A 13,277-nucleotide genomic window follows, 5' to 3' on the forward strand; every position below is an offset into this window, starting at 1 on the left:
TCTGGCAGGGGTTAGCCCCCTGCCGCCTCTCAATCTCCGGTAGGCTGGGGCAATGCCCCTGCGTTTCCTATTTCCCCGGCAGGCAGGGGCTCGCCCCTGTTGCCCCTAGGGTTTTGGCACGCAGGGGTAATGCCCCTGCCGCCTTCCCATTCCGGTTGGCAGGGGCGATGCCCCTGTCGCCCTTTGTTTTGCTGGGCTGGCAGGGGCTCGCCCCCTGCCGCCTCTTGGCTTCTGGGAGGGCAGGGGATATCCCCCTGCTGCCCCTTGATTCTCGGCACGCAGGGGGCTTGTCACCCCCTGCGGCTCCGTGGATTTGTCAGGCAGGGGTCGAGGCCCCTGCCATTTGTTGGTTCTTCAGGCAGGGGCCGAGGCCCTTGCCGTCCCTTGTTTCGTCAGGCAAGGGTTGGGGCCCCTGCCATTCCCTATTTTTGTCAGGCAGGGGCCGAGGCCCCTGTCGTTCTCTGTTCTGCGAGGTAGGGGCCGATACCCCTGCCCTTCATTATTCTGTCTGGCAGGGGCTGAGACCTCTGCCATTTTGAGCTGGCACGCAGGGACTAGTGTCCCTGCCACTTGTTACCTTCGTGAGGCAGGGGCCGAGGCCCCTGTCGGCTGTTTTGTCAGGTAGGGGCCAAGGCCCCTGCCATACGTGACCTTGTTTGGCAGGGGCAGAGGCCCCTGCCCTTCACTTCCTTGTCAGGCAGGGGCCGAGGCCCCTGCCATTCGCTATTTTGGCAGGCAAGGGCCGAAGCCCCTGTTATTTTAATGTTCTGTCGGAAGGAGCCGAGGGCCCCTGTCGCCTTGCTGTTTTCGGCAGTGGCTCATCCCTGTCGCCTTGCTGTTTTCGGCAGTGGCTCGTCCCTGTCGCCTAAACCTACCCATGTCCTCGTCGCACCATTAATTAGATTAGCATAATTAAATGTTTCACACTCTTGCAGATTTACGCAACGGGTCCCGTTCGCGCTCCGCGACCCGACCCTCGTATCATCTACACTCGTAGACGCACACAGCTGCACGACATCCCGAGGTAGGGGTAAAGTCGCACAAGGGGCAATAGATCTAATTAAGTTGAAAAAATTAAAATGTCTATGCTAGTTGTACTTAGATTTATATTGTTTTTGCGTGGCTTATTATTCTTGTCTGCATGTTTATGAGTCGAGGTACGATTTTACTCTTCGAGTATTGATTTGCGTATTTGCTTATCTGTTGAAGGTGGTTTCGCACTTTTTGCAATACTTATGCCCTTAATTGCTTGCATATATACTTGCCTGTACGTTCCTATGGGTTGATGTACAATTTCATTCTTCGATTATTATTTTGCGTAGTTGTTTACGAATTTGAGGTGTGGTTTCGTACTTTTTGAAATACATATGCCCTTGTTTGCTTGTATACATTTATGTCTGCATATTTCCGTTGAGTGAGGTACGACTTCGTGTCTCATGTATTACTATTGACCTTATGTGTTTGCCTATCTAAGTGGTCAAGGTATGGTTTGGCACATCGTGTGTTACTTATGTGTTTTTCGCTTGATGTGCGGCATCGCAAGTCGGGAGTTGCTTGTCGTCATGTTATAACCTGCATATGCTCACATTTATGGTAAATATGTACTTACATAAATGAAGTCTTGTGCCTATCCTGATTCAGTTGTTTTTAAAATACTAGAAGTTGTACTTGTGCATTGCAGTTCTTTAAAAGAGGGTTTCCTCCTGCGAACCCAGTGCTCTTCAAATGGCACAACTTTTGCAAAGTTAAGTTTTAATCCTCGTAGGATTTCGAAGTTGCATTTGAGTCCTCCCAAGTCCGCACACTTGGGAGAAATATTTTATAACCCCGATTCGAGTTGCGACCCAATTCGAATAACCCCGATCAGGGGCATGAGCATATGAATGAGTGGGGTTCTGTTGAAGGACCCATTCTTTATTTATCAATCTAGTGTCACATGTCGATATTAAGATAAATTTTGGATGCAAGATTGATAGTGTTGTGCCTTGCGTGAATGACTTAATGTGGCATTATGGCTTTTAAGGATGAATCGTGCCAAATGAGCACTCCTTTATTCTTTGGATCGTTATGAAGTTGTGTGTTGGGTGTTCCTTTTGAGAAACCCACACACCTCCCTGGTTCAGTATAGCATACTTTTAGACATGCACAACATGTTAAGTACTTTGTTGATCGGACGCGAGATCTGAGATGACCTTGCATCATGAAATATGAAAAATGTTGTTGAAGTGAATTCAAGACTTATCTTGCCAAGCTGTGTTGTATTAATTCTTTTGCAGATAATATCTGTTGGGGTTTCTTTTGTGGAACCATTTCCCTTTCATCGTAGTCGTACTTTTGACAAGTACGACCGTACTTTTTGACAAGTACGTCTTTTTACGTTGCGATGATTGGATGAGTAGGTTGTGGCAACCTCGATGAGTGCAAATAACAAAATGTTATGATCACCTAAATAAGTGATGTTTTCGCCTTCACCGGCAAGATACTCGAGTTGGTCGAAAGACCAGAGTATGTAGAATGGGTCTTCAGTTAACTACCCCTGATGTACTCATTCGAATCGCTGACTCCTGTCAGGAGAGAGGACAGGAAGGTACAAAACTTCGATGGACAGGCCATTAATGGCAGTTATGAGCAAAAGACTCGGCTTCCCCAGTCATCGGAGTTAGGGGAATTGGACTACCATAATTATCCTAGGTGGTAGCTCTCCATGCTGCTTTGGGGATTTCTCTCTTGGTCACCGACCGTCCCCTTAGGTGCGGACTCAGTCAGCTATCCGGGTTATTATAAAATACATAGCATAATAAACCCCCAGATCACTGAAAATGCATTTTAAAACCATTTGATTTCAATAGTTGTGCGGAATTCGGCAAAGGAAAGTTTATGCTGTAATGCGCTCAAGATCCATTGACTTGTGGTTTTAAAAATATCATTTTCCGCTGAAGTACTATTTAAACTCTGATTATTGTATGATTTCAAAGCTTTCTAAACTATTCTAAAAGTTACAAGTCCTGGATTTTTGGGGCGTTACAACTTGGTATCAGAGCGATAGGGAAAATAGTGATTCTTGACCATCCGACATCTGCATCGCACGGTAAGCACTATTGATTTTGTTGTTTTGTACTTAATTTGATTAAAATATTTTGCTTCGATTTAGATGTCGTATAATGAGATGAGCGAGGCAATAAATGTTTTGACCGGAGCCGTTATTCATCTTCAATCTATGGTCCAAAACTTGAGTCATAGTGTGGCTTGCGAGAACACCTTTCAGGGTCAGTGCGATAAATAGATGGATAACCATCAAGTTCCCCCGAATCTATTGTACCCCTGAAATTCTATTGTTTGCTCTTTCTGTGGTATGGTGGACCATTCAGTGAAAGAATGTCGCCATAAACGAAAGTACGATGGGTGGCAACTGGCCACACAAGGCTTGAAGCAAGGGAAGCAGGTTAAAGATATTCAGAACAAAAAGTCAGTTGGTAGTAAAGAAGTTAGCAAATGCTGACTTGCCAATGATAGAATGCAGGGATCCCCATCTAAGAAACAAAAGCAAGGCAAAGGAATCAAGCTACATCGATCGTCTAGTCGAAAATGCTCGAAGTGTAATTATGGTCATCCTGGACAACCATGCCCTCGAGACACCGGAGGCTGTTTCTATTGCGGAAAGATGGGACATTTCGCCAGAGTTTGTCGCAAGAAGGAAGCAGATCTGAAGAAGCGAACCGCGAAGGAAAGTCAGCAACAACAACCCAAGCTGCCTCACTAGTAGCCATTAGAGTAGTGAACCGTGTTTATTTTCATCATGACGGGTTAGGTAGAGAATTGGCGAATAGACACTTTAATAAGTTTTGGGTAAGACTTTTTTATTTTCCAATACGGATCTTGTCAAGCAAAAGTTTATTAATGAAATTACGTATGAAGTTTGTTCAACCCAGACCCTTATGATTATGATGCTTATGCAGGTAAATGACGCAGGGCAGGACCCCATGCCACCCGATCCACCACAAAGGGCAGATGACCGGACCCACGTGTCCGACCCCATTGCAGGTACGGAGCTGCGACGCAGGGACGTACCCCTGCTCACCTACTCCAAGCGTGGTGTGGTTCGAACATCACAGAGCCAGCAACCGACTGAAGCTGACCCAGATCGCGATTCGGGTCCAAGGCTGGACCCGCGACCCGGGTCCAAGGCTGGACCCGCGACCCGGGTCCAACAATACTCTTTAAAAGACCCTCTCCTAGGGTTTCGTGGAACACAAAATATGAAAGACTCAGCAACCTTTTCCTTTTTTCTTTAGTTTTGACATTACTTGTTCCTTTTCTTCATTCCCTTTCGGTTAATCGTTGTTGCTTTATTCCTATACTGTTCTTTGTTTCCCCTGTATTGCTGGAACTTATTGAAAATAAAAAAAAAGCATAAGCCACACCGATTCCAGGTGGGCATCGATTCTTTTCTCCCCAAGAACGCTGCATCATACTCATGTCTCTTTAGACCTTGTCATGGTTGAGACTTCAACTCAATTAGTCCATTTCATGGGTGTCTTATAGTTCTCTCATAGTGGACGTTTTTAACTCTATAACCACAACCTGTATTTTGGTTTGACGTTGATGACCCAACCCATAGTGCATGTTGACATTTCCTTCTCGGGTTTGAGCCTACTCAATTTACTGAAACCACCATTCTGTGTCATGTGCCAGGACCAGCTTCCACACATTAGGCTTATTATGAGAAGTTAATGACCCAACCTGTATTTTGGTTTGACGTTGATGACCCAACCCATAGTGCATGTTGACATTTCCTTCTCGGGTTTGAGCCTACTCAATTTACTGAAACCACCATTCTGTGTCATGTGCCAGGACCAGCTTCCACACATTAGGCTTATTATGAGAAGTTATCAATTGCTAAGGTTCCATGAACTCCAATATTATGAACTAGAATCATGTAACTCTGTGAGCTTAGAGTTAATAAAATCATCAGGATAAACCTTGGAATATGTATAAAGCCAATCGTCATGCTTCCTTGCAAGCATTAGTACTCAAAGAATTTCTGCACATATACTTGCAGGCACTCACATAAACCCAAGTTATTGGGAAAGTAAACAACCTCCTCTTCTCTGGGTATTTTGGCATGGATGATGCTTGAATTAAGGTTGAGAGATGTTTTCTGGAGTCTGGACTTCGGACAGTGTTTCAACTTAAAGCAGTTTATCCTTACAGGTTTGTCAGGAACAGCCTGGTTAGCTCTCAGCTTGTTTCTTCTATTGATTTAAGTGAAGATTTGAAGGAATGGGATTGGATTAGTGTTAGAGGTTGGGCTTTATGAGATTGAGATGAAGCTTGGCTTACTTAAATTAACTGAGCCTACATAAGCCAACTTTAGCTTGGCTCGTACTTATCAAGCAGAGCTCAGATATCTTGTCTCGAGTTTGGTTGAGCCTTAGCAGGGCTTGAGTTATTGAGTCGAGCTTGAACAAGTCATGTTTGGGCTTGTATAGGCTCATCTGTACCTGTTGAAAATGCTCTCTGCGGACTGCTAAAAGAATTGTTTTTAGGCACTTTTTCCTTTCAAAATTTTCTGAAATCATGTATAATGGGCAACTACACCTCTGCCATGATCACCCTACACTATGATTATCATCATGCACAAAGGTGGAATTCCATTGTTGCACGTAAAAATTATCAAACCTTTTTGTCACCACTGCGATCATCATGCACCATGATCACAATGTTTGGATACCTGGACATTCATCATTATATACCACGTTGAAATTTAAATTGTCTTAGTCTGTTGGTACTTTAGGCACGTCTGATTGTATAACATTGGAATGTATACATAATTTATTGTATAGATCTAGTTTACGTCCTTTCATTTAATGGCATGCACTTTTAGTGGGTGTAAAAAATTGAACAGTTTAGTTTTTATAAATATTAATGTTGTTGCTGAATTATACACAGCAAATATGTCTTGGTTCCCTTTTGTGAATCTTATAAAGAAGATGCAATTATCTATCCTTAATCCTCATCCATTCTTCTATGTCATTCTTCAATTTTTCTTCTCCATATTTCTGTGTTCCATCTAATATTTATGCCTTGTACAAGTTTTTTGTGGAAGAAAGATCCTGCATTTATTATAAATCATGTAGTTATTTTGTTCCATTAGAATGCATTTCATAATTATTATTTTCTTAGAATGCATATCATTTAATATATTTCTTGTTTATTATCTCAAATTACTTTCTGAGAAGTCTCCGATTTTTTATTTTTCAGCCAAACTATCTATGTGTTGATGGTGATGGGACTGTTCCAACAGAATCAGCATCTGTAAGTTTTACTAATCTAATTTATCTCATTATCATTTAGAATGGTAATTTAATGAAGTCCACGGATGGTGTGTTGTGTTTATTTCAAGTGTTGTATAATTGTGTATTCACTTCTAGGTACATTTTACAAATTCTATGGTGCTATGAAGTGAATTGAAAAATGATACTATGCTTGTGGTTAAGAAATAATTCTGTATAGCCTCAAGGGCTCCATATGCGTGGCTAGATGGGGCCTAAAATATCAAGAGATAACGTCAGATGGGTTTGGATATTGGATCCAGGTCCAATACCCAGATCCAGCATGAGTAGGGCATCATGTTTCCTAGTTTGTGCAGTCTCCTTATTATTGTTGTTTCCTAGTTTGTATTTCCTTATTATTAATGTTTCCTTTATTTCTCAGTTTCCTTCTTGTATAAGGAAATATATCTTTGTATTAAGTGGTGGGCACTGAAAAGAGCTAAACAAGAAATGTTTGTAGAGCAGGTAGTTAAGGAAGTTGATTGGTGTCTCGAGGATGATTCAGAATCAATGTGAAATAAGATAGCGGGTGACATGAAAAAGGTGGCTAAGGAGGTATTAGGTGAGTTTAAAGGCGGTGCACCGCTAGGTAAGGATACATCATGGTGGAACGAGGATGTCAAATTAGCTATTAAGGTTAAAAGAGAGTGTTATAGAAATCTAAGTAAGAGTTGTGATAATGAAAATTTGGAAAAATATATGATAGCAAAGAAGGAAGCTAAAAAAGTAGTTTGAAACGCGAGGGATAAGGTATATAAGGAGGTTTATCACAAGTTGGATACCCAAGAGGACGAGAAGGATATTTATAGGCTTGCAAAGATGAGAGATAGGAAATCGTGGGATCTGGGTATGGTTAGATGTATCAAAGATGAAACGCAAATGGTTTTAGTCAAAGATGAGGAGATTAAGGAGAGATGGAAAGATTATTTTGATAAGCTATTTAATGAAAGTCATGCTCAGGATCTTGGAGACTTCTCCATTCCTTTTCATGAGATGAATCGTGACTTCATGCGCAAGATTCAAAAGAAAGAAATTGCAGAGGCTTTGAAGAAAATGAAATCAAGAAAGGCAGTTGGCCCAGATGGTATACCTATCGAGGCTTGGAAATGCTTGGGAGAGAAAGGTTTAGAATGGTTGACAAATCTTTTTAACAAGATTTGGCGGACAAATAAGATGCCTAATGAGTGGAGGAAGAGTACTTTGGTGCTTCTATATAAGAATAAGGGTGATATACAAGATTGCACAGACTATCGTGATATAAAACTCATGAGTCATACTATGAAACTTTGGGAGAGGGTGATTGAGTCTAGGTTGAGGAAGGTTGTCATGATATCAGAGAATCAATTTGGTTTTATGCCTGGAAGATCAACTATGGAAGTTATACATCTTCTTAGACAACTTATTGAGAGATATAGAGAGAGGAAAAAAGATTTGCATATGATTTTTATTGATTTGGAGAAGGCATACGATAGAGTACCTAGGGACGTTCTCTGGTGGACAATGATGAAGAAAGGTGTTTCTCTCAAGTACATTAGTATAATTAAAGATATGTATGAAGGAGTGGTAACCAATGTCCGCACTTGTGGAGGGGTGATAACCAATTTTCCTATAACGGTTGGGTTACATCAAGGATCTGCTTTAAGCCCTTTCCTATTTGCTATAGTGATGGATGAACTTACGAGATCAATTCAAGAAAATGTGCCGTGGTGTATGTTGTTTGCTGATGATATTGTTTTGATTGATGAGTCTAGAGTTGAGGTTAATGCTAAGTTAGAATTATGGAGACAAACATTGGAAGCAAGAGGTTTTAAGTTGAGTAAGAGTAAGACAGAATATATGGAATGTCAGTTTAGTAAGCAACGAAGTAGTGATGGGAGTGTAGTGAAGCTTGGTGAGCAAGAAATACCGGTGGATGATTGTTTCAAATATTTGGGATCTATCATTCAAAAGTATGGAGAAATTGATGGAGATGTAAATCATAGGATAAAGGTTGGGTGGATGAAATGAAAAAGTGCAACTGGAGTGTTGTGCGATCGTAGAATGCCATTGCGGTTGAAGGAAAAGTTTTATAGGATGACTATTAGGCCCACTTTGCTATATGGTACGAAATGTTGGGCTGCCAAGAGACATCATATTCAAAAAATGAGTGTAGCTGAGATGTGTATGCTTAGATGGATGTGTGGAAATACAATAAAAGATAAGATTCGGAACGAGGAGATACGTAAGAAGGTAGGCGTTGCACCCATTGAAAATAAGATGAGAGAGAATCGTTTACGGTGGTTTGGACATATTCAGCGAAGGCCTAATGATGCTCCAGTTAGAAGGATGGAGAAATGGGAAAATATATTAGTTAAAAGTGGTCGGGGTAGGCCTAGGAAAATTTGGATGAAGATGATAGGAAAGGATATGAATGCTTTGAACCTCACCGAGGACATGGCATTGGATAGAAATGATTGGAGGAGAAGGATTCATGTGGAAGACCCAGAATGATTTTCTTTTTTGGTTCATATCGCCGACCCCAATTGTTTTGGGATGAAGGCGTAGTTGTTGTTGTTGTTGTTTGTTGTTGTATTTTAGTTTCCTTATTGTATAAGGAAATAGGTATTGTTGTAAAGAAATGGCTTGTATGTCATACTCTATAAATAAGAGCATCATATCTCATGGTTTCTGATTGGGAATTGGTTCAGCAGCAGCCCTTCTTCTTCTTTTCTCTGTCTACTTCTTGAGAGTGTTCTGGACATTGATAGGTGCCATATTTATTATAAAAGTGTCCAAGTTGAAGGACGTTACGAGTTTGATACCTCGGGAGTGTCCTTTCCGCAAGCCAGAAGATGGCATTAGGCAGGAGGCATGGTATACCTCAGGGGTTCCAGCTGGATTCACACTTATCCTGGTCACAGTCAATGAGAACTGGAAAGTCTTTGCTTCAAATAGGCTTGTGAATGAAAGGGTGCGGAGCCCACTATGCTCAGTCAAGTAATGAGCTATGTCACATGGGTACTGGTACAGAGGGTACGACAAGGCAAATTCGAAAAATGTGGGTACAGGGACATGATATATATATATATATATATATATATATATATATATATATATATATATATATAGTGTGTGTGTGTGTGTGTGTGTTTCTTTAGTTATAAAAGTGATATTTTTAATGAAAAAAGAGAATCTGATATTTTGAATGAGGGGGCAAAATGAAATTTTGTAAAAGAAAGGAAGGGAGATTGAGATATTTTTGTTATAAAGGGGAAAAGGGATACTTTGTAACCCCATCCTCACCCTAGCTCCTCTCTCTCTCTCTCTCTCCTTTTTCTTCTTCTCCTTCCTTTTCTCCACCTTTTCCTTTATCTCCTCTTGTTCCTCCTTTGCTCCTTGTTCTCCTTATCACTCTGCTGAGGGTGGAAAGGAAGGGAAGGGGGGTTTGGAAAGCGGGGTGGGGGTTTGCAAACAAAAGAAAGAAAGAAAAGGATTTGGGTTTCAGGATGGGTCTCGACTGGTCCTGCCCAACCTGGACCCCGGACCCAGCATGTAGCCGTGTCGCACCCAATACCCGTGTCCTGACATGTTGAGACGGGTACATGATGTGACATAGGTAATGAGGAAAGTCAAAATGGAATGAATGTGAGAAGTGACTGGAGTGAAAATGTATAAGAATCTCTTTTGTGATTCTTAGTTTTGTTATTTTTAAATAAATGCTGTTGACTAATTATTATCTCTTTACTGGGCATATACAGTTTGTACGAATAATCATCTCAGCTATGTGAGTGATACATCTATCTTAGATCCTATGCTGTTTAGTTAAAATGCCATCTTACAATTGAAGTGTGGTAATGAAAACGAGCATTTTGCTAGGCAGCTGTGTTGCTCATGCTATGGAATATTAGTTCAAATCTTATTGTAAGCGGTAGCATAGAATGGTGCTAAGAAATACAACACAGGCAAAATGGATCTATATAGCTCCTGAAATTCTGCATATGAGAGAGAGGGAGAGCGATCTATGTAGACCCTACAATGTAAACTATTACTGATTTTGCTAACAAATTTGTGATTTTTTAAAACAGTACACAATGATTAACAGGTGTATCGTTCATCGATTCACTGAAAGATTATATCAACAAGACTTTCTGCTTTGATTGCACATCAGTTAAGTAGGCACCAATTGGGAGAGACGTAAAACTTTTGAAAGGGCTTTTATCTTTTCCATCCTTGTACCTCGGTTTAGAGGTTGAATGAAATGCGCTGTTTTGGGAACATACTAGAATTCCTGGGCATTACCTGACATGTAGTAGCAAATTGTAAGGAAAATTCATTACAAGATGTAGTATTTCTGCGAAGTTTTATGTTCTAATTTCTTCTTAGCACTCTTTAGGCAGATGGCTTATTTTGGAACATATTAGAATGTCGGGGCACTACTTGATATGTAATTGCAAATTGTAAGGATACTCATTACAAGATGCAGTACTTCTGCAAGTTTTATGTTCTCAATTATTTTCTTAATCATCATGCAGGCAGATGGGCTTCTTGCAGAAGCAAGGATTGCTGTCCCTGCTGATCACCGAGGAATAATCTGCGATCGACATGTATTCCGCATCCTCAAGCACTGGCTAGGGGCAGGTGAACCGGACCCATATTACAATCCTATGAATGACTATGTAATTCTGCCATTTGCTTCAGAATTTGTGCGTCAATCAAGGGAAGGGCTATTGGTTAAAGAACAGTGGGAAATTGTAACTGATGATACCAATGAAGGTGGTGATGAAGCCAAAGATATGTCCTTCTCTATGGGTTTAACCTTTTCTAATGTGAAAGATGCGGGATTAAGCATTGATGTATCCACTACTGCTTAATGGAAGTTAACCAATGGTGGTACTGTATCGTCAGGCCGGGCCAATTGTACAGGCAACCCAGTTTGCTTTGCCCTAAGATGTGTAGTCATTGTATATAAGTTGTCATTGAAATAATTGAAGATAAATAAATTAATCATCAAGGAAACCACCATAAGGATGTAGAATGTTGGAAAAACATCCTGATCTATAGTATGTACCACGGTAGTCTCTTATGTCAACTTCCATAAATTCTTTGTGGAACATGAAAATTATAGTACAAAAGACTTTCCAAAAATTGGAAATATGGGTATTACTTTATCGGATCTCAGGTTTGAATCAGATGCAGTCATGAATTTGAATCCCTAGTTTCTATGTGATAGCTTGATTTTGAATGATATATATATATATATATATATATATATATATATATATATATATATATATATATATATATATATATATATATATATATATATATATATATATTTGCTACAATCGGTTGCACCTACAAACAAGTTGGGATCTCATGATACAAGTTTTGATTCAATCTCGCCTCATAGATGTGTTCAGCATGCTCGATTTAGTAAGAATGGACTCTTAGGTCATGTTTTTCAATAAAAAAATATGTTTTAATAAGGCAAGAAAAATCAATGCTTCATAGCTGTTGATTTTTTTATTGCTGAAAAAAACATTTCTACATGGATTCCATCGATTCAAAAGCTGGTTCTTACTAAATAATACATGTAGATCACATTTATGGTGTTAAATGTAAAAACACTTTTGCCCATTTTCTCTAGGTCTATTGTATTTACAATTGACTGTAGCAAATATATATATATAACCATGCTCCCAGAGTACCTACTTCCTCTTATTCGTCATTGGATCTTTTGATATCCAATGGCTGTGATGCAGAAATCTAACTCTTTAAATATGGATGCAATACCTTAAATGACTTTCTCATCCTTTTTTATGCAACTGCTTTAAAAATTCTCTCTTTCTCATCATTTCCCATGCAAGTGCCTTAAATGACACTTTCTCTCTCACAAATGATAAGGTGGTGGATGTTGGACATGGACATGGATGATGGATCTTAAATGGCTCTCTCTCTCTGGTCTTTCTTACATTCCATCATCATCTATGTTCATGTATCTCTTTTGGTTTAAAAAAAACGTTAGTTTCCAACTCTCTCTCTATATATACTGCTGGACGAGAGCTCCACTCTTCAATAATGCTTAATGTTCCCTCTGCATCCTATCAATGTGGCCCACTAGGCCAACTATTCTAACCTTAGTTTGCAAATCAAGAATTGTCTTGTGCTCCAAAGTTACCACAATGAAAATAAAGTCCAGGGCTCAAGAGAATAAAAATAAAACAAGCGGCAGTTGGAGAGTAAAGCCTAAAGGAAGTTCTCAGACATAAAATATTCAGCTTAATCAAACTGCATTATCATTTCCCTTCTACTGCTCTACACTTCCACCGAATATAGTCACTAAAAACTAAGTGAAAACTTTTAAAGATTCTCAACACAATTAAATTTTGCTATGACCAAAAGGTTAAAACATGGGACACTCAACACGTTTTGGAAACGTTACACAGCTCGCTGATGAGTATGAAGCCATGGAGATACGAAGCATAGTCACAAATCTTATTAACGAGATTTTCTCGGCAATAAAAAATCTTACAAAAAATTTATTTTTCTCAGGAAAATACAATATAAAGAGAGAGATGAGTGAAGCTCTTGTCCGGCAAGAGAGAGAGAGGGAGTATTGGAAACTAACATTTTTTTTTAGAAAACCAAAAGACATACAACTACATGGATGATGTCATGTGAGCACATGCCATCATCCATGTCCAATATCCACCACCGTATCTATTTGTGAGAGAGAGTTTGCCATTTAAGGCAGTTGCATGGAAAAAGATGAGAAAAAAAAAATTTAAGGTAGTTGCATAGGAAAGGATGAGAGAGAGAGTGTGTCATTTAAGGTATTGCATGCATATTTAAAAAGAGTGCTAGATTTCTCATAGCCGTTGGATCTCAAAAGATCCAACGGCTAATAAGAGAGTAGGTGCTTCGAAAGCATGTATCATTACTAATATATATATATATATATATATA

The 13,277-nt window shown here is 39.9% G+C and overlaps 1 protein-coding gene across 1 annotated transcript in view; it reads left to right on the plus strand.

The window, feature by feature from the left end:
• LOC149822711 (lecithin-cholesterol acyltransferase-like 4) overlaps window positions 1-11,463 on the plus strand; it is a 142,255-nt gene extending 130,792 nt beyond the window's left edge. The window contains exons 10-11 of the mRNA XM_089980003.1: window positions 6,262-6,315; window positions 10,844-11,463. Coding sequence (XP_089836129.1) covers window positions 6,262-6,315; window positions 10,844-11,182 — 393 coding nt within the window. The 3' untranslated portion in view covers window positions 11,183-11,463. The remainder of the gene's footprint in view (window positions 1-6,261; window positions 6,316-10,843) is intronic.
• The last annotated feature ends 1,814 nt before the right edge of the window (window positions 11,464-13,277 follow it).

The sequence above is a fragment of the Nuphar pumila genome, chromosome 11 (assembly GCF_984573655.1).
Source record: "Nuphar pumila chromosome 11, dmNupPumi1.hap1.1, whole genome shotgun sequence".
Classification (NCBI taxonomy): Eukaryota; Viridiplantae; Streptophyta; class Magnoliopsida; order Nymphaeales; family Nymphaeaceae; genus Nuphar; species Nuphar pumila.